General features: G+C 47.0%; 1 protein-coding gene across 1 annotated transcript; it reads right to left on the bottom strand.

The window, feature by feature from the left end:
* Positions 1–4,377: 4,377 nt before the first annotated feature.
* fam53c (family with sequence similarity 53 member C) lies at positions 4,378–20,261 on the bottom strand. Its single transcript, XM_042008902.1, has 5 exons — positions 19,711–20,261; positions 12,934–13,236; positions 7,826–7,883; positions 6,410–7,407; positions 4,378–6,130 (listed from the first exon to the last, which is right to left on the bottom strand). Exons 3-5 carry the CDS (start codon positions 7,830–7,832, stop codon positions 5,849–5,851), a joined length of 1,287 nt encoding a protein of 428 aa, XP_041864836.1. The 5' UTR covers positions 7,833–7,883; positions 12,934–13,236; positions 19,711–20,261; the 3' UTR covers positions 4,378–5,848.
* Between the last annotated feature and the right edge of the window lie 1,178 nt (positions 20,262–21,439).

Genomic DNA, 21,439 nt, shown 5'->3' with positions numbered 1-21,439 from the left:
TGTGCTCCAGAGTGTACCTTTTAAAGACACTGTTTTCCTACTTTAAAGAATATTTTGATTAGGCTGGCACAAAATACAATTGAATGAAAGTATAAATATTTGGGCGCCTAGTTTGAATCTGCCGTCTCCCCGGAACTACGTCACCTACAGCATTAGCGTCACTTACCTGCCACCAGCGGTTTCTGTGTGTTTATAAAAGTGTCACGGGGACCGTGTGCGTTACCGGATGATATGAGGACGTAGCGGTTTATGGGAACCCTTCGTTCTTTGCTGTAGGTTAACACACACCTGTGTGTGTATCAGGCACAGAGAGATACCGTTTCTTAACACATTGTTCACGCTTAGATCCAAAGACCCAGGTCCACTATTCCAGACCAGAGTCCAGACTAAACATGGAGAAGCAGCATTTAGCTGTTCTGCTGCCAGTGGAGATTAAACTTTCACCAAACATAGACATTTTTAAATCCAGGTTAAAAACATGTATTTTCTCATGTCTATGCATGAAATCTGCAAGTTAACTTTTAATCATTTTAATGTAATATACTATTTTATTGTGATTACGTGTTGAAGCCTTTTACTGTTTCTAAATATCTGTAATGTTTTTGTTTTCTGTAAAGCACTTTGAATTGTCCTGTACATGAAATGTTTGTACAAATAAACTGTCTTACCTATAAATATTCATTTAAATATTCGTTTTCAGTGATGTCATAAGCTCACCTGCCCGTCTAGGGTTCATTTTTCACCAGTTCAGCATCAGCGTGTGCAACTTTCTAATGGACTGTGAATAAGATGAAGGAGGGATCTCATGGCCACGGCGCTCCCAGCTTAGCAGTCTGACGCTCGCTTCGCTAACAGCCCAGCGGCTGCAGGACAGCCTGAAAACCGTCTCACCCACGACTTTTCAGCTCCAGCATATTCTTCACAATGACACTGATATCAGGCAGAAAACTATCACACCAACAGAAACACCGCCCCCAGAGGCCCCTTCAGGAACTGCACAGTCTGGATCAATAAAGTTTTAGAAAAAAAAAACAACAAAAAACTTAATTTCAGGTTCTCTGTTTAGTAGAAAACTTTAATTCTATTCATTCATTTGTTCTTGCACAAAACCTGAACACTGATATAAATACTGAAGCAATCTGCTGGGAGGAAATTAGCTTTAGCTTGCTAGCTGCTGATACACGCAGACTGTGAGTTTCTCTCTTCCACCTCTGTGAGATTTACAAGAATCAGGTTTACCGGTAAAGCTGATCCATCCGGTTCAAACCGCTCATCTACTGGTTTTCTGAGAAGCTACTGAACTGAAACTGGTTTACGGTTGATCCTCTGAAGCTTCTTCAGAAACCCGACAGTTCAGGTCTCTGCATCCTCGAAAAAACTAAATCTGGTCGTTTCACAGATTTTATTCTGACTATAAATAACGCGGATCAATAACCATAAAAATCCGCAGTAAACACACTGAGAAGACGACCAGACCCAGAGTCCTGATCCAGGGACCAGATCCTGGGTCCAGGGTGCAAATCCAGACCTAGACACCAGAACCTGAGTCCAGATCCAGAGTCCTCATCCAGGGTGCAGATCCAAAGTCCAGTTCCAGAGTCCAAATCCTGACTCCAGAGTCCTGACCCACAGTCCAGGTCTTGTCTAGTCCTCGTGTCTTTATCTCAAATGTTGTTGTGACCTTCTAAACTGGTCTAGAGAAGTGGTTTTCAAACTTTTTGAGCCATGAACCCCAAGATACGTTTGGTATTTGCGTCCGCCCCCCTGGATGACTAGTGATGGCGTGTCAGACGGGTCCCGCAGCGTGCTCTACACGTGAGGCTAGAAAACCATCAGAATCTTCCTAAACAAGGAGGATAAACTGGTTCCTGGTGGTCCACCGCTGTGCCCCAAATCAGCTTCTTTCACAGACATGAAGTCAGATTCAGATCTCTGATGTTGCGTGTGCTAACGTTGTAGCGTATGTTAAAAATAATGTGATTTATCTTCAATAATGGTTTCATTTGACAGGTAAAAAATAACCTATTTGATAAAGCTCAGATTTATATCTTTTAAAATTATCTGGCGACCCCATGGGGTCCCGACCCCCAGTTTGAAAACCACTGGTCTAGATGATCAGTTTTTCAGTTTTCTGAAGGTCTGTCAGTTATGACTGGATCAGATCAGTACTGGATAAGGACTGGATCAGGAACAGATCTGGATCAAGGTGGCTAGGAGAAAGAGCAGTGGTCTACTAACCAGAAAGTGTGCGGTGGTCCGATTCCAGGTTTCTTCTTGATACATGTCGAAGTGTCCTTGGGTAAGACCATGAACCCCATGTTGACCCCCAATGTGTCTATCAGGGTATGCGTGTGTAGGATAGTAGAAAGCATTTCGTATGTAACCATAGAAGTGTGTATGAGGGGGAAATGTGATTAGAAGGGCTGTAGAAATACAGTTTGTTTGCCACACCAGGACCCGTTCAGAGCTGGATCAGAGCTGGACCTGGACCAGATCAGAGCTGGATCAGACCTGGATTGGGATGAGTAATTTCATCAGCAACTCAAAGTTTAAATAAATAGAACAGAGTTTCTGGTTTTATTTCTTCATCTCTGAACATTTGTGTTTCCTGCAGATTAACTCGGACCTTCAGCCCTGGCACAGGTCACATGACCACCAGGGTGTGATGTCACAGCACGCACACAGAGTTGGGGGTGGTTTCAGTGACAGGTGTGAACACTCAGGTGTACGACAGCATCAATAGCTACCTGCCCTCAGAGAAGACAGAGAGGACCCTGAACGCATCACCACACCGAGTCACATGACTGACGTGGTTGTTTCAGTCTGAACGTATCGCTACGTCCCTGAACGCATCACCACACCGAGTCACATGACTGACGCGGTTGTTTCAGTCTGAACGTATCGCTACGTCCCTGAACGCATCACTACACCAAGTCACATGACTGACGCGGTTGTTTCAGTCTGAACATATCGCTACGTTCCTGAACGCATCACCACACAGAGTCACAGGACTGACGCGGTTGTTTCAGTCTGAACGTATCGCTACGTCCCTGAACGCATCACTACACCAAGTCACATGACTGACGCGGTTGTTTCAGTCTGAACATATCGCTACGTCCCTGAACGCATCACCACACAGAGTCACAGGACTGACGCGGTTGTTTCAGTCTGAACATGTCGCTGCGTCCCTGAACGCATCACCACACAGAGTCACAGGACTGACGCGGTTGTTTCAGTCTGAACATGTCGCTGCGTCCCTGAACGCATCACCACACAGAGTCACAGGACTGACGCGGTTGTTTCAGTCTGAACATGTCGCTGCGTCCCTGAACGCATCACCACACAGAGTCACAGGACTGACGCGGTTGTTTCAGTCTGAACATGTCGCTGCGTCCCTGAACGCATCACCACACAGAGTCACAGGACTGACGCGGTTGTTTCAGTCTGAACATGTCGCTGCGTCCCTGAACTGCGGAGTCACATGACTGACCATGTCTGCATCAGCTTGAATAAGATAAATCAGTGGTTCCCAAAATTTCTTTGCAGGCCCCCTCCATCGACGCACCACGTGCACCCCAACACTCACAATGAAACGTAGGAAAAAAGCACCCAGAAACCATGGTTAGCTTATTGGCTGATGAATTATAGAGGCGGAGGGAGTTCATTCCTCCACTAGGAGGGTTTTTTGAGCGAAAACTGGGTGAATCTGAGGAGAGTCGAGCATTAGATTAGACAATAAAACTTATTTATGACAGATGACTCATTTATTTCTGAAGTAAACGAGGCAAAATCCCAAAGTTGTTCGACTTCGTTCGGTCATATTCTAAAACGTGAAACTCAAAAAATTTGAATATTGTGTAGCTGAGAGACGGGGGAGATGGTGTGTGTGATAAATGAGCTGAGACCTGGTGTGATGTCATTATTTGTCAGTAACTATTTAAGAGCCGCTATAATTGTGGAAATGAGATTGTAGTGAAAAGGTTCAGTGTTGTAGCCTCTAACTGAGGCTAACTCTGATCAGCTGATCCATCCAAACACCAGCAGAGGCCTCCTGAGCATCTAGATGGTCTCAGTCTGTTCCAGTAGAGTCCAGCATCATGGGGAAGGCTGCTGACCTGACAGCTGGACAGAAACCATCACCTCCCTCCACCAGGAGGAAAAGCCTCAGCAGGCGGCTGCAGAAGAAGCTGGATGATCAAAGTGCTGCATCAAAGCTCATCAAGAAGAAGCTGAGAGGAAGGAGAAGCTGGAACAAGCAGCAGCTGGAGAGGACGTTCAGGAAAAGCTTCACCAGGACTGGACTGAGGCTGGAGTTAGAGCTTCCAGAGCCACCACACAGACGGATCCTGGACCTGGACTCCATGTCGTAGTCCTCTAGTCCAGCCGCTCCTGAACACAACACAACGTCAGCAGCGTCTCACCTGGACTAAAGAAACCAGGACCTGGTCTTTTCTGATGAGCAAATCCTGCATCTCATGTGGAAATCCAGGTCCCAGAGTCTGGACGAAGACTGGAGAGACAACAATCCAAGACTCTTAAAGAGCAGCATAAAGTTTCCACAGTGGGTGGTGATGTGGGAGCCGTGTCCTCTGGTGCTGGTCCACCAGGCTTTATTAAGTCCAGAGTCCACACAGCGTCTACCAGGAGGTCTTAGAGCTCTTCATGCTTCCTTTATGGAGATGTGGACTTATTTTTCCAGCAGGACTTGGCACTTGCCCACACTGCCACAAGAACCAGAACCTGGTTCAAGGACCAAGGATTACTGGACTGGCCACAGACTCTCCAGACCTGGACCCCGTAGAAAACCTATGGAGCCAAGACCTGGGTTCATATGCAGGACTAGACCAAGACCTGGGTTCATATGCAGGACTAGACCAAGACCTGGGTTCCTATGCAGGACTAGACCAAGAACTGGGTTCATATGCAGGACTAGACCAAGACCTGGTTCATATGCAGGACTAGACCAAGACCTGGGTTCATATGCAGGACTAGACTCTCACATGGTCACAGTTCTGGATCAAGTTTCTTTGTTATTGATTTGATGTCATTTTCTAACAGCTGGAAGCCATGATCATCAGAATTATGAGGAACAGATGCTGGAGACATCTCACTCTGCATGTCAGGAGTCTGAATTAGTTTCTCTTTAAGCTAAATTACTGAAATAAAATGTTTTGCGTAATATTCAAATTTTTTGAGTTTCATCTGTATTTAGTCATATGACACACTGTGGTCCCTCATTACCCACCACAGACACTAACCACCTGGTCTTTACCTGCTTAATCATACAGTCTTTCTTTTTTTTTGTGGGAGGGGGGGTTCTAAGTTTACTGGTAGTGTGAAAATTCTGTTTTATTTCGTCCCTTGTCGAATTCTGTGTCCCCCCTAGGGCCCAGGCCTCCCAGTTTGGGAACCACTGGATAAATATGGAGGCCTGAAGGTGTCAGAAATGTTTCATGTACTGAACTGAAAATCCATCTTGGATGAAACAAGCTGCTTAAAGAAAATCAGAGGATTTCGTAGCTGAAAGTAAACGTAGCCGAACCAGAAACAGTCCCGTGGCTTGGAAACGAGTCGCTTTGGTGTTTATGACATCGAACGCCCAGTGTGGTGACACGTTTCAGGCCGCTGCCGCAGGGGTAAAGTGGCCGCCGTGGCGGCGGTCATGGCGTGGAGCGTACCCGTCCAGGTGGCAGTAGCAACATCATCGCCGTCGTGGTGAATCAGCTCATCCGTCGGGAAAAGGCGTTGTTCCTGAGAGCCTTGCTGATTGGTGGAAAGGTCATGAAGGGGGCGCAGTCAGATCCTTAAAACTGAACAGAAACAGAGAACAGCTTCATTTACAGACACTTCAGTTTTCCTCGATTAAGTTCAGGTCCAGTTCTGTACAGTCCCGCTCAAAGACCGCCTGCTGCGCTGCCTCGCGCTCCTCGGCTTCCTCTTCCTCATCGTCCTCATGGCACTCCTCGTCGCTCTCGCTCAGCGGCCCGATGCTGGTCCTGCCCAGGCACTCGGCCGGCGAGCAGGAGCCACGGAAGTCGCCCAGGAAGGACTCCATGCCCACACAGATGTCGCCGCCACAGGCCAGCCTGCCGCCGCCGCGCTCCAGGCACTGCGGATCGATACTGCGCGTCTGCAAAGATGACAGGAAGTGGTCAGCATTTCATCCAGACAGGAGCTCTGTGGGGCCCTTCTACCCTTCACACCCTCAGGTTAATCCAACCCACTGGGACTCAAACACCGGCTGATAAACGATAAATTAGCTTCAGGAAAAACGTGAGAATCAGTGAGCAAACATGCAAATTATTCACACTTCCTTCAGTCCCAAAGAAATCTAACTTGATTCAGTCTAAAATCAGAGAAAGTCAAAGGACATGAGCAGAGTCCGAATAAGGCCAGAGCCGCAGCGTACCTGAGTCATCTTGGTGAAGTCGAGGACGGGTCGTGCACAGGGCCGGTCAGGGTCGCGGCGCCGCTTTAGACCCGGTTTCAGCAGCAGCAGGTCGCAGGGCTGCGAGTGGCAGCGCGGCAGCTGTGGCGGGAGGCTGCGGCGGAGGGAGGAGGGTGTGCTGCAGGCCGAGGAGGGCGAGGCGGGCACCGGGGCGCCCACACCCACTCCTGCCAAGATGGTGCCGCCGGGCGGGGGCACTGCACCGTGACTCGGCACCGGAGGTGGGGGAAGGAAGGTGGACGCTGCCGAGTCTCTGATCAGCACTGGAGAGAGGGAGAAACGTCTCTGAGGAGGAGGCGGGTGTAGGGGGGAGGGCGAAGAAGAGCAGGAAGAGGGGGAGGGAAAGAAGCAGCAGCAGGCTCCGCCCCCTGCAGCCGCCTCACTGGGATCCCAGGGGAAGCTCCAGGGCAGCGGGGAATCCGGCGACAGCGCCAGGCTGAAGAAGGTGGGGCTGGATGAGGAGTGCAGCGAAGAGTTCAGGGAGGAGCTGGGAGCACGGAGAGGACAGACTCCTCCACCTGCCGCCACCATCCCTAAACCACCCCCAGCCACTGCCACCCCTCCACCCGTGACCCCTCCCCCAGCGCCACTGTGGCACTGCTGGCGGCTGACGGGAGTCCAGACCCGCGAGGCACTGGGCCGCCACGTGTAGCGGCAGCGTGACAGGTCCTCGGGCACCGACAGCGAGCGGCAGTGCCGTTTGGGGGGTGGGGGAGGTGGAGGAGGGGGCCCGGAGCCGGGCGGGGCCGCTGCTCCAGAAAGGGACAGTTCGGACGCTGATGCGCTAGGTGCCAGGGGCCGGTGCTGCTGCAACGGGGCCCCATCCAGGGGGTCGCCCTCTTCCTGCAGGTGGGCATCTGGGGGCACGAGGGGCACGGGACCGGGGGGGAAACTAGAACTCAGTAACCCCCCCTGCAGGCCGGACTTGGAGGGAGGGCACAGCTGCCAGTAGCTGCTCTCTGAGGAGACACAGAAGAGGAGTTCATGTGACTGCTGCCATCTTCATTATTCTGACCATCACAGTTATTTATACAGAACTTATCCTATATCAGACCCCCCATGAGCTCAATCTGATCAAAGGTTTCCGACTGCGAGGCCAACAGGAAGTACATCATCATCATCACCCTCTCTACATCTACAGCTCGCTTCATTTCTTTTGTTTTTCTGAGTTTCTGACAGGAGGGGTGGAAAGGTCCATTACAGGTGGAGAATCCCTCTTCCTGCCAGATTCCGGCTATCGTGGGAAGGAATAACAGTTACAGACGTCACTGAGCTAAAGTTGCATTGCTGAGTAAAGCCGTGCTTTATGAAACAGAACAGCAGAGGAACTGTGTGATGGGAGTCCCGACTCAGCGGCACACTAGCTGATGAACTCACCGGGCATCAAGCCATCTGGGGGCCGGCACTCTGCCAGGGCGTTCGGGTCCAGCAGGGACTGAAAGAGAAACAAAAGGGTCATATTTCAGTACCACACACACTTCCACAGATCATCATCCCGCTTCTGTGATCCAGGTCCATTAGGACCGGTTTAAAGACGTTCCTCGTCCTCTAAAATCCCAAAACAGATCAGCCATCCTGATGTTTCTCCTCCACCAGGGGACGTTCGCTGGTTCTGACCTAGAAGGTTCCGACCCCACGTGTCCCTACCACAGCAGCGTTTCAAGCGTCTACGCTGGCCTTTCTTTGTAGCCCCCCACCCCCGACGTTCAGATGTTATTATTAGAGCTGATGTTTCTGACTGATTCACAGTTAGTGATGGGAGTATTTTCAACGTTGGTCTCTGCAGGTAGGAGTGCAGCTCACCTGCAGACAGATGGGCTGCACTCCCACTCCTGACAGGTAAGGACACCATCATTATAGCAACATTAGCGCCATCCTGTCACACTATAACTTGAAATAAGTTTGTTCTTCTGAAAGATTTATTCAGTTCTAACGTGTAGCTCGTACGGAACACAGCTTTCAAGCAAGCCGTACAGGTATGATCGAAGGACCTGATTAAACCAGTTTTGCACATGTACACATGGCTAATGAGACACTCCGCTGCTCTACTTTATGCTGCTGCTAGTGTATGCAGTACATACTACTGTACGCTGCTGCTAGTGTATGCAGTACATACTACTGTACGCTGCTGCTAGTGTATGCAGTACATACTACTGTACGCTGCAGTACATACTACTGTACGCTGCTGCTAGTGTATGCAGTACATACTACTGTACGCTGCAGTACATACTACTGTACGCTGCTGCTAGTGTATGCAGTACATACTACTGTACGCTGCAGTACATACTACTGTACGCTGCTGCTAGTGTATGCAGTACATACTACTGTACGCTGCTGCTAGTGTATGCAGTACATACTACTGTACGCTGCTGCTAGTGTATGCAGTACATACTACTTCATGCTGCTGCTAGTGTATGCAGTACATACTACTTTATGCTGCTGCTAGTGTATGCAGTACATACTACTTTATGCTGCTGCTAGTGTATGCAGTACATACTACTGTATGCTGCTGCTAGTGTATGCAGTACATACTACATTATGCTGCTGCTAGTGTATGCAGTACATACTACTGTACGCTGCTGCTAGTGTATGTAGTACATACTACTGTATGCTTCTGTGTATGCAGTACATACTACTTTATGCTGCTGCTAGTGTATGCAGTACATACTACTGTATGCTGCTGTGTATGCAGTACATACTACTGTATGCTGCTGCTAGTGTATGCAGTACATACTACTGTATGCTGCTGCTAGTGTATGCAGTACATACTACTTTATGCTGCTGCTAGTGTATGCAGTACATACTACTGTATGCTGCTGCTAGTGTATGCAGTACATACTACTGTATGCTGCTGCAAGTGTATGCAGTACATACTACTTTATGCTGATGCTAGTGTATGCAGTACATACTACTTTATGCTGCTGCTAGTGTATGCAGTACATACTACTTTATGCTGCTGCTAGTGTATGCAGTACATACTACTGTATGCTGCTGCTACTGTATGCAGTACATACTACTTTATGCTGCTGCTAGTGTATGCAGTACATAATACTGTACGCTGCCGCTAGTGTATGCAGTACATACTACTGTACGCTGCCGCTAGTGTATGCAGTACATACTATTGTATGCTGCCACTAGTGTATGCAGTACATACTACTGTATGCTGCTACTAGTGTATGCAGTACATACTACTTTATGCTGCTGCTAGTGTATGCAGTATATACTACTGTATTCTGCTACTAGTATATGCAGTACATACTACTTTATGGTGCTGCTAGAGTATGCAGTACATACTACTGTACGCTGCTGCTAGTGTATGCAGTACATACTATTGTATGCTGCTACTAGTGTATGCAGTACATACTACTTTATGCTGATGCTAGTGTATGTAGTACATACTACTGTATGCTGCTGTGTATGCAGTACACACTACTGTATGCTGCTGCTAGTGTATGCAGTACATACTACTTTATGCTGCTGCTAGTGTATGCAGCACATACTACTTTATGCTGCTGCTAGTGTATGCAGTACATACTACTGTATGCTGCTGCTAGTGTATGTAGTGTATGCAGTACATACTACTTTATGCTGCTGCTAGTGTATGCAGTACATACTACGTTATGCTGCTGCTAGTGTATGCAGCACATACTACTGTATGCTGCTGCTAGTGTATGCAGTACATACTACTTTATGCTGCTGCTAGTGTATGCAGTACATACTACTGTATGCTGCTGCTAGTGTATGCAGTACATACTACTTTATGCTGCTGCTAGTGTATGCAGTACATACTACTTTATGCTGCTGCTAGTGTATGCAGTACATACTATTTTATGCTGCTGCTAGTGTATGCAGTACATACTACTGAACGCTGTTGCTAGTGTATGCAGTACATACTACTTTATGCTGCTGCTAGTGTATGCAGTACATACTACTTTATGCTGCCGCTAGTGTATGCAGTACATACTACTGTATGCTGCCGCTAGTGTATGCAGTACATACTACTGTATGCTGCCGCTAGTGTATGCAGTACATACTACTTTATGCTGCCACTAGTGTATGCAGTACATACTACTGTATGCTGCCGCTAGTGTATGCAGTACATACTACTGTATGCTGCCGCTAGTGTATGCAGTACATACTACTGTATGCTGCCACTAGTATATGCAGCACATACTACTTTATGCTGCCGCTAGAGTATGCAGTACATACTACTGTACGCTGCTGCTAGTGTATGCAGTACATACTATTGTATGCTGCTACTAGTGTATGCAGTACATACTACTTTACGCTGCTGCTAGTGTATGTAGTACATACTACTGTATGCTGCTGCTAGTGTATGCAGTACATACTACTGTATGCTGCTTCTAGTGTATGCAGTACATACTACTGTATGCTGCCGCTGCATAAATACTACCATATGCAGTAAATAGTACTGTATGCAATACATAGTACTGCATACGACTGTATGCAATACATACTAATATATTGTGATGCTATTACTGTATCCAGTAGATATTACTGTATGCAATACATATTACTGTATGCATTACATACTACTATATACATCTACTACTGTGGGTAGTACAAACTACTGTATGCATCTACTACTGTATGCAATACATAGTACTGCATGCAGTACATACTACTCTACGCAGTACATACCACTGTATGCAATACATAATACTATATGCAGCGATTACTGTATGCAGCAGTAAATAGTAGTATGTACTGTACGCAGTACATACTACTGTATGCAGTACCTAGTACTGAATGCAGCTACTACTGTATTCAGTATGTACTACTACATTGTGCTGCTATTACTGTATGCAGTACATACTACTCTGTGCAGTACATTCTATTCTATTCTATTCTACTCTATTGTATTCTACAGTCATGTAGCAGACACTTTTATCCAAAGCGACTTAAATATGAGAGGAAGAACAACACAAGCATGAATTCAAACAAGGTGGACGTCATCATTTAGTTGTTGTCAGACTGCTGGAGTCCAGTTTGACCCAGGTGCTGTCATGTAGTGCTAGAGGTAGTACATATAGTGTTTTTTTTTTACTATCGTGGGTAGTACATACTACTGTGGGCAGTGCATACTACCATATGCAGTACATACTACCGAGAATGTCGGTTCTGGGAATGTCGATTTTGGGCATGCCGGTTCTAGGCATGTAGGTTCTGCAAATGTAGTTTCTGCAAATGTAGTTTCTGGAAATGTAGGTTCTGGAAAAGTAGGTTCTGAGCATGTAGATTCTGGGCATGCAGGTTCGGGGAATGTCTGTTCTGGGCCTGTAGGTTCTGGGCATGTCGGTTCTGGGCATGTCGGTTCTGGGCCTGTATGTTTTGGGAATGTCGGTTCTCAGCATATAGGTTCTGTAAATGTATTTCTTGGCATGTCGGTTCTAGGCATGTCGGTTCTGGGAATGTCAGTTCGGGGCCTGTATGTTTTGGGAATGTCTGTTCTGGGCCTGTAGGTTCTGGGCATTTCGGTTCTGGTCCTGTAGGTTCTGGGCATGTTGGTTCTGGGCATGTCGGTTCTGGGCCTGTATGTTTTGGGAATGTCGGTTCTCAGCATATAGGTTCTGTAAATGTATTTCTTGGCATGTCGGTTCTAGGCATGTCGGCTCTGGGAATGTCAGCTCTGGGCCTGTATGTTTTGGGAATGTCGGTTCTAGGCATGCAGGTTCTGGGCATGTCGGTTCTGGGCATGTCAGTTTTGGGACTGTATGTTTTGGGAATGTCGGTTCTGGGCATGTCGGTTCTGGTCCTGTAGGTTCTGGGCATGTTGGCTCTGGGCATGTCGGTTCTGGGCCTGTATGTTTTGGGAATGTCGGTTCTCAGCATATAGGTTCTGTAAATGTATTTCTTGGCATGTCGGTTCTAGGCATGTCGGCTCTGGGAATGTCAGCTCTGGGCCTGTATGTTTTGGGAATGTCGGTTCTGGGCATGCAGGTTCTGGGCATGTCGGTTTTGGGACTGTATGTTTTGGGAATGTCGGTTCTCAGGATATAGGTTCTGTAAATGTAGTTTCTCGGCATGTCGGTTCTGGGAATGTAGGAGCCTTGTCACAGTGCTGAGCCCAATCCATAAGAACTCTTCATCCTACTTATTTCTGGAGATCCTGAGTTTTCCAGCCATACATTTAGAATCTTCATCCTAGGGAACGAAGCTACACTAGGCTAAGCTAAGCTGCTGCATCTTACTCACAGTGGTAAACGGAAGCCAGCAACATCCCTTCATCCTCCTGAAGATCTTGATAGTGATCTCATTTCATCTGCTTTATTTACTTTGTTAGTAAAATGTTGAACCAATCTCTGGTCCCTTTAAGTTTAGAGAACGGAGGCTTTAAACATGGCAGTATAAAAACAATCGGATAAAAAGCCAGATTGGACAATATGACAAAATATAAGGTGATCATGTTTTTGCCATATCGTCCAGCCCTACTTTTAGGTGTCATGTTCAGGTGCGATACTGACCAGGCAGAAGTCCCCTGGCTCAGCAGGGTCACCTTCCAGAGTCTTCTTCCTCAGGTTCGCCACCAGCAGCACCACCACATGGTGGCAGTGGGGGAAAGGGGAGGGAGGTAAAGAGGAGGGAGGGAGAGACCAGGAAGGCGAGAGGGGGTGGTGGGAGGGGAGGGTGGCGTCCGTCTGTAAGGGGGCTGTGTGAGGAAGGAGGGGCCAATGACTGAGACTCCTCCCCCTTACCACCTCAGGGCTACAAATCCCCACCCACTACAACAAGGGCATCATCGGTCCACGACTGTCCTGGCAACACACCTGGAGAGAGGGGAGAGGCAGGTTAGAGGTGATGCAGACGTAGACTCATCTCAGAACACAAAATGGAACCAAGCTGTTGAGCCATGGTAAGTCCGGAAACACCATCTCCCTCCAGGACGTTCCCAGAGTTCAGGAATTCTGCTGCCTCTTGGCAGGATCAGGAATGTTGGTTCTGCTCCTGATGAGTCGTGGTTAGCGCCTTGCATGGCAGCTTTCGCCATCAGTGTGTGAATGTGTGTGTGAATGGGTGAATGTGAAGTATATAGCGCTTTGGATAAAAGTGCTATATAAGTACAGACCATTTACATTTACAATGTGAGGACCAGGAAAATGAGGACCAATCTGAGCTTCGCTCTACAAAGAAACTTGGAAACATACCCTTCAGGACCCTGCTGGCTCCAGCAAGCTTCCAGCCAATCAGAATCTGAGCACCTCATAGTGTCATCGCCAAAGGTCTTCTTCCCTAACATCTCCTTTCAGGACATCATTTAATCAGCATGCCACCATTTCTACGCTAACTTGTAACCAAGTCGTTTAACAGCCGCTAGTTTAACCTCCGACACGATCTGGATCAGCCATCTCTAAACCACCACGACTCTCCTGGTTGGGATTTTCTGACACTGAAAATGATTTCATTGGCCGAAAGTCAGACTCAGTGACGAAGGCTCCAGGTCCAAACTCTGGAAGAAAACTGCTTTACTCCGAACCACAACCCAACATACCTGAAAGAAGGGATGTTTCCTAGTAGAACATAAACAACAACATAACTGGAGGAGCATTTGACAACTAACCAGGTTACCTGGCAACAGGTCAGTAACATGACTGGGCTTCAAAAGGAGCATTTCAGAGAGGCAGAGTCTCTCAGATGGAAAGATGGACAGAGGTTCACCAATCTGAGACACACTAGATCTAAATTTGTGGAACAATTTCAGAAACATGTTCCTCAGACTATGAAGATACTCCATCTACAGTGTAGAATATCATCAGAAGATTGAGAGAATCAGGAGGAATCTATGTGTGCATGGGACAAGGGTGGATGCTGGTGATCTTCTGCATTAAAAGCAGACATGATTCTCTAATGGAAACCACTGCATGGACTCTGGAAGACTTCCAGCATGGCTTCAAAGGAGAAGAGTCCGGCTGCTGAACTGGCCTGCCTGCAGTCCAGACCTTTCACCAATGCACAACATCTGGAGCTTCAAGGAAGCAGAAATCCAGCAACACAGGACCAGGACAGTGGAGAAGCTAGAATCCTGCATCAGACCAGAATGGGACAACATTCCTCTTCAAAAACTCCAGCAACTGGTCTCCTCACTTCCCAGACGTTTCCAGGCATGTTAGAAGAAGAGATGCTACACCATGCTGAACATCACCCTGGAACTACTTTTTACACCATGCTGAACATCACCCTGGAACTACTTTTTACACCGTGCTGAACATCACCCTGGAACTACTTCTTACACCGTGCCGAACATCAACCTGGAACAACTTTTTACAACATACTGAACATCACCCTGGAACTACTTTTTACACCGTGCTGAACATCACGCCGGAACTACGTTTTATACCGTGCCGAACACCACCCTGGAACTACTTTTTACACCGTGCCGAACATCAACCTGGAACAACTTTTTACAACATACTGAACATCACCCTGGAACTACTTTTTATAACATCCTGAACATCACCCTGGAACTACTTTTTATAACATGCTGAACATCACCCTGGAACTACTTTTTACACCGTGCTGCACATCACCCTGGAACTACTTTTTACACCGTGCTAAACATCACCCTGGAACTAGTTTTCACACCGTGCCGAATATCACCCTGGAACTACTTTTTATAACATGCTGCACATCACCCTGGAACTACTTTTTACACCATGCCGACCATCACCCTGGAACTGCTTTTTACACCGTGCTGAACATCACCCTGGAACTAGTTTTCACACCGTGCCGAATATCACCCTGGAACTACTTTTTATAACATGCTGAACATCACCCTGGAACTACTTCTTACACCGTGCCAAACATCACCCTGGGACTACTTTTTACACCATGCTGAACATCACCCTGGAACTACTTCTTACACCGTGCCGAACATCATCCTGGAACTACTTTTTATAACATGCTGAACATCACCCTGGAACTACTTTTTACACCTTGCTGAACATCGCCCTGGAACTACTTTTTATAACATCCTGAACATCACCCTGGAACTGCTTGTTACACCGAGCCGAACATCACCCTGGAAGTACTTTTTAGACCTAGTTTTTACACCATGCCGAACATCACCCTGGAACTACTTTTTATAAAATGCTAAACATCATCCTGGAACTATTTCTTACACCAAGCCGAACATCACCCTGGAAGTACTTTTAAAAACTGTGCCGAACATCACCCTGGAACTGCTTTTTACGCCGTGGTAAATGTCACCCTGGAACTACTTTTTATACCGTGCCGAACATCACCCTGGAACTACTTTTTATAACATGCTGAACATCATCCTGGAGCTACTTCTTACACCATGCAAAACATCACCCTGGAACTACTTTTTGCACCATGCTGACCATCATCCTGGAACTACTTTATACACCGTGCCGAACATCACCCTGGAACTACTTTTTACACCTAGTTTTTACACCATGCCGAACATCACCCTGGAACTACTTTTTATAACATGCTGAACATCACCCTGGAACTACTTTTTGCACCATGCTGACCATCATCCTGGAACTACTTTATACACTGTGCTGAACATCACCCTGGAACTACTTTTTACACCGTGCCGAACAACACCCTGGAACTACTTTTTATAACATGCTGAACATCACCCTGGAACTGCTTCTTCCACCGAGCCGAACATCACCCTGGAACTACTTTTTAGACCTAGTTTTTACACCATGCCGAACTTCACCCTGGAACTACTTTTTACACCGTGCTGAACATCACCCTGGAACTACGCTTTATACCGTGCCGAACACCACCCTGGAACTACTTTTTATAACATGCTGAACATCACCCTGAAATTACTTCTTACACCGAGCCGAACATCACCGTGGAACTACTTTTTAGACATAGTTTTTACACCATGCCGAAATTCACCCTGGAACTACTTTTTACACCGTGCTGAACATCACCCTGGAACTACGTTTTATACCATGCTGAACATCACCCTGGAACTACTTTTTAGACCTAGTTTTTACACCATGCCGAACACCACCGTGGAACTACTTTGTACACCGTGCCGAACATCACCCTGGAACTACTTTTTACACCATGCTGAACATCACCCTGGAACTACTTTTCACACCATGCCGAACATCACCCTGGAACTACTTTTTACACCATGCTGAACATCACCCTGGAACTACTTTTTACACCGTGCCGAACATCACCCTGGAACTACTTTTTATAACATGCTGAACATCACCCTGGAACTACGTTTTATACCGTGCCGAACACCACCGTGGAACTACTTTTTACACCGTGCCGAACATCACCCTGGAACTACTTTTTACACCATGCTGAACATCACCCTGGAACTACTTTTTACACCGTGCCGAACATCACCCTGGAACTACTTTTTACACCATGCTGAACATCACCCTGGAACTACTTTTTACACCGTGCCGAACATCACCCTGGAACTACTTTTTACACCATGCCGAACATCACCCTGGAACTACTTTTTATAACATGCTGAACATCACCCTGGAACTACGTTTTATACCGTGCCGAACACCACCGTGGAACTACTTTTTACACCGTGCCGAACATCACCCTGGAACTACTTTTTACACCGTGCTGAACATCACCCTGGAACTACTTTTTACACCGTGCCGAACTTCACCCTGGAACTACTTTTTACACCATGCCGAACTTCACCCTGGAACTACTTTTTACACCATGCTGAACATCACCCTGGAACTACTTTTTACACCGTGCCGAACATCACCCTGGAACTACTTTTTACATCATGCTGAACATCACCCTGGAACTACTTTTTACACCGTGCCGAACATCACCCTGGAACTACTTTTTACACCATGCTGAACATCACCCTGGAACTACTTTTTACACCATGCCGAACATCACCCTGGAACTACTTTTTATAACATGCTGAACATCACTCTGGAACTACTTTTTACATCGTGCCGAACATCACCCTGGAACTACTTTTTACACCGTGCTGAACATCAGCTTGGAACTTCTTTTTATAACATGCTGAAAATCACCCTGGAACTACTCTTTACACCATGATGAACACCACCCTGGAACTACTTTTTACACCTTGCCGAACCTCACCCTGGAACTACTTTTTCCAACATGCTGAACATCACCCCGGAACTACTTTTTATAATGTGCTGCACATCATCCTGGAACTACTTTTTACACCGTGCCGAACATCACCCTGGAACTACTTTTTAGACCTAGTTTTTACACCATGCTGAACATCACCCTGGAACTACTTTTTATAATGTGCTGCACATCATCCTGGAACTACTTTTTACACCGTGCCGAACATCACCCTGGAACTACTTTTTAGACCTAGTTTTTACACCATGCTGAACATCACCCTGGAACTACTTTTTCCACCATGCTCAAAATCACTCTGGAACTATTTTTTACACCATGCCGAACATCACCCTGGAACTACTTTTTATAATGTGCTGCACATCATCCTGGAACTACTTTTTACACCGTGCCGAACATCACCCTGGAACTACTTTTTAGACCTAGTTTTTACACCATGCTGAACATCACCCTGGAACTACTTTTTCCACCATGCTCAAAATCACTCTGGAACTATTTTTTACACCATGCCGAACATCACCCTGGAACTACTTTTTACACCGTGCTGAAAATCACCCTGGAACTACTTTTTACACCATGCTGAACATCACCCTGGAACTACGCTTTATACCGTGCCGAACACCACCCTGGAACTACTTTTTATAACATCCTGAACATCACCCTGAAACTACTTTTTACACGGAGCCGAACATCACCCTGGAACGACTTTTTAGACCTAGTTTTTACACCATGCCGAACATCACCCTGGAACTACTTTTACAACATGCTGAACATCACCCTGGAACTACTTTTTATACCATGCCGAACACCACCCTGGAACTACTTTTTACACCGTTCCGAACATCACCCTGGAACTACTCTTTACACCATGATGAACACCACGCTGGAACTACTTATTACTCTTTGCCAAACAACACCCTGGAACTACATTTTATACCGTGCCGAACATCACCCTGGAACTACTTTTTACACCTTGCCGAACATCACCCTGGAACTACTTTTTAAGCTTTGCCAAACAACACCCTGGAACTACTTTCTTCAGTTTCATCCTCTGACATGTTGCTGATCTCTTACTGGGAATAATAGTTTAGTTGTGAAAACATGAGGACTCTGCTTTTTTGTACATTTTACGCAAACAGCTTTTACAGGATTTTAAATTTAATAAATCAGATTAAACGTGATATTTTATTAAAGTAGCTTTCAACAATCAGTCTGTTCTAACATTTCTTTATTTAATCATCTACAAAGCTCATAACTCGGGAGTATGTAGCTACTTTGCCTCGCCATGGATGGATTCCTGATCCTGTGGGACGCAGCTCTTTACTGGGGTTCAGTTCGGTTGGTATCGGGAACTGCTGAGGTGACACCCGGCTGTCGGCTCGGGATGAGCTACCTCTGGAGCCGGGCTGTCTCAGGCCGTTTTACTGTTAGCCCGAGGCTAACGCATCCCCTTAGTTTCAATGAGAGATGCTAGCACGCTCTAACAGACATCCTGTGTGAGCACGGGAGAGATGTTAAGTTGAGATGATGTTACCGTATTAAATACAAAAAAAAAAAAAAAAAAAAAAAAAAAAAAAAAAAAAAAAACATCAACAAGATTTGGTTTGGAGGGTTCTGAGAGTCGGGTTCATCTCCGGGCTGCTCACCTGAGCGGCAAGCTAGCTGATAAATAATGTTATTACTCTCAAGGTCGGCATATTTCATTCAGCCATTTTACTCTCTGAATACGAACAGCTCGCAAAATAATGTTTTTCCTGCCCGGCCTCACGGAACCGGCGGTTCGGGCCGGTTGGCAGGGAGCTACAGGGGCGCCTGGCATCATCCCGGTGCAGCAGGAGAGGCTAAGAGCAGCTAACGGACCTGCTAGCAGCGTTAGCTGCGGAGATGCTCCGGTCTACCTCTAGCGGTCCACTCAGACACGCTGGACGTGGGTGAACCGAACCCGTCCCGGGTCAGCTCCGACCCGGAACCGCCGCAAGCCTATAATAGAGACCGTAACGGTAGAGCTGGAAGCTGCTGACTGGCCTGTGGAACCCTTCAGCGGCGTGAAAGGATAAAAACACGGCGGGATGCTGCGGATGGAGCCCCGACACAAAGCTCTCACCGAACCACACACGCGCCCGTTCTGCTCGCCTGCATCCCGGTGGCATGCTTACCTTGTAGGGTGGCAAAGTGAGGCGGCTCCGGCGGCTGCGGCGGGCTGGCAGACAGCGTCGGTACTCGGTGTATTGACACAGTATTATTAAAGAACAGAATCACCTCCACCCGCCGCAGCTCGCAGCACCAAGCACAGAACGATGATTCAGTGGATTCAACCGCACGGAGCGGACCCCGCAGCCTCCGGGACAGACCTTCACATCGGCTGCGACCACCGTCTGCTGTCCGCTAATTATTACAACATAATAACCAACAATCAGCGCGCACACGCCCGCGAGCGGCGGGCATTCATAAATAACATTTACGGTGCCAGGAGGAGGAGGAGGAGGAGGAGGAGCGTAGCTTCATCTTCATCAGCAGCACCTGCCGATATTTCTTCTTTTATTTCACCACGTCCCTCCGCTGACGTGCAGACATCAGAACCGAAAACCAACAGAACCCAGAAGAACCCAAAAGAACACAAAGAGCCCAGCGGCGCAGGGGTTGATGGGAAATGTAGTTTACAGGCTGACAGCGGCTTGTTTACATCAGTAGCTCCCATCCCTCCGAGGAGGAGGAGGAGAATAAGAGGAGAATAAGAGGAAAGGAGGAGAAAAAGAAGGGAGGAGAGGAGGAGATTTTAAAGAAAAAGAGAAGATGAGAATAACAGGAAAAGAGAAGGAGGAGAAGAAGAGATTAAGAGGAAAGGAGAAGAAAAAGGGAGAAGAGGAGATTAAGAGGAAAAGAAGAAGGGAGGAGAAGAGGAGATTAAGAGGAAAGGAGGAGATGAAGAAGGGAGGAGAAGAGGAGATTAAGAGGAAAGGAGGAGAAGAAGAAGGGAGAAGAAGAGATTAAGAGGAAAGGAGGAGAAGGAAAAGGGAGAAGAGGAGATAAAGAGGAAAAGAAGAAGGGAGGAGAAGAGGAGATTAAGAGGAAAGGAGGAGATGAAGAAGGGAGGAGAAGAGATTAAGAGGAAAGGAGGAGAAGAAGAAGGGAGAAGAAGAGATTAAGAGGAAAGGAGGAGAAGAAAAAGGGAGAAGAGGAGATAAAGAGGAAAAGAAGAAGGGAGGAGAAGAGGAGATTAAGAGGAAAGGAGGAGATGAAGAAGGGAGGAGAAGAGATTAAGAGGAAAGGAGGAGAAGAAGAAGGGAGAAGAAGAGATTAAGAGGAAAGGAGGAGAAGAAGAAGGGAGAAGAAGAGATTAAGAGGAAAGGAGGAGAAGAAGAAGGGAGAAGAGGAGGAGATTAAGAGGAAAAGAGGAAAAGAAGAAGGGAGGAGAAGAGGAGATTAAGAGGAAAAGAGGAAAAGAAGAAGGGAGGAGAAGAGGAGATTAAGAGGAAAGGAGGAGAAGAAGAAGGGAGGAGAAGAGGAGATTATGAGGAAAGGAGGAGAAGAAGAAGGGAGGAGAAGAGGAGATTAAGAGGAAAGGAGGAGAAGAAGAAGGGAGGAGAAGAAGAAGGCAGGAGAAGAGGAGATTATGAGGAAAGGGGGAGAAGAAGAAGGGAGGAGAAGAGGAGATTAAGAGGAAAAGAGGAGAAGAAGAAGGGAGGACAAGAGGAGATTAAGAGGAAAGGAGGAGAAGAAGAAGGGAGGAGAAGAGGAGATTATGAGGAAAGGAGGAGAAGAAGAAGGGAGGAGAAGAGGAGATTAAGAGGAAAAGAAGAAGGGAGGAGAAGAGGAGATTATGAGGAAAGGAGGAGAAGAAGAAGGGAGGAGAAGAGGAGATTAAGAGGAAAGGAGGAGAAGAGG

The sequence above is a fragment of the Melanotaenia boesemani genome, chromosome 15 (assembly GCF_017639745.1).
Source record: "Melanotaenia boesemani isolate fMelBoe1 chromosome 15, fMelBoe1.pri, whole genome shotgun sequence".
Taxonomy (NCBI): domain Eukaryota; kingdom Metazoa; phylum Chordata; class Actinopteri; order Atheriniformes; family Melanotaeniidae; genus Melanotaenia; species Melanotaenia boesemani.
This window is presented reverse-complemented; position numbering and strand designations above follow the sequence as displayed.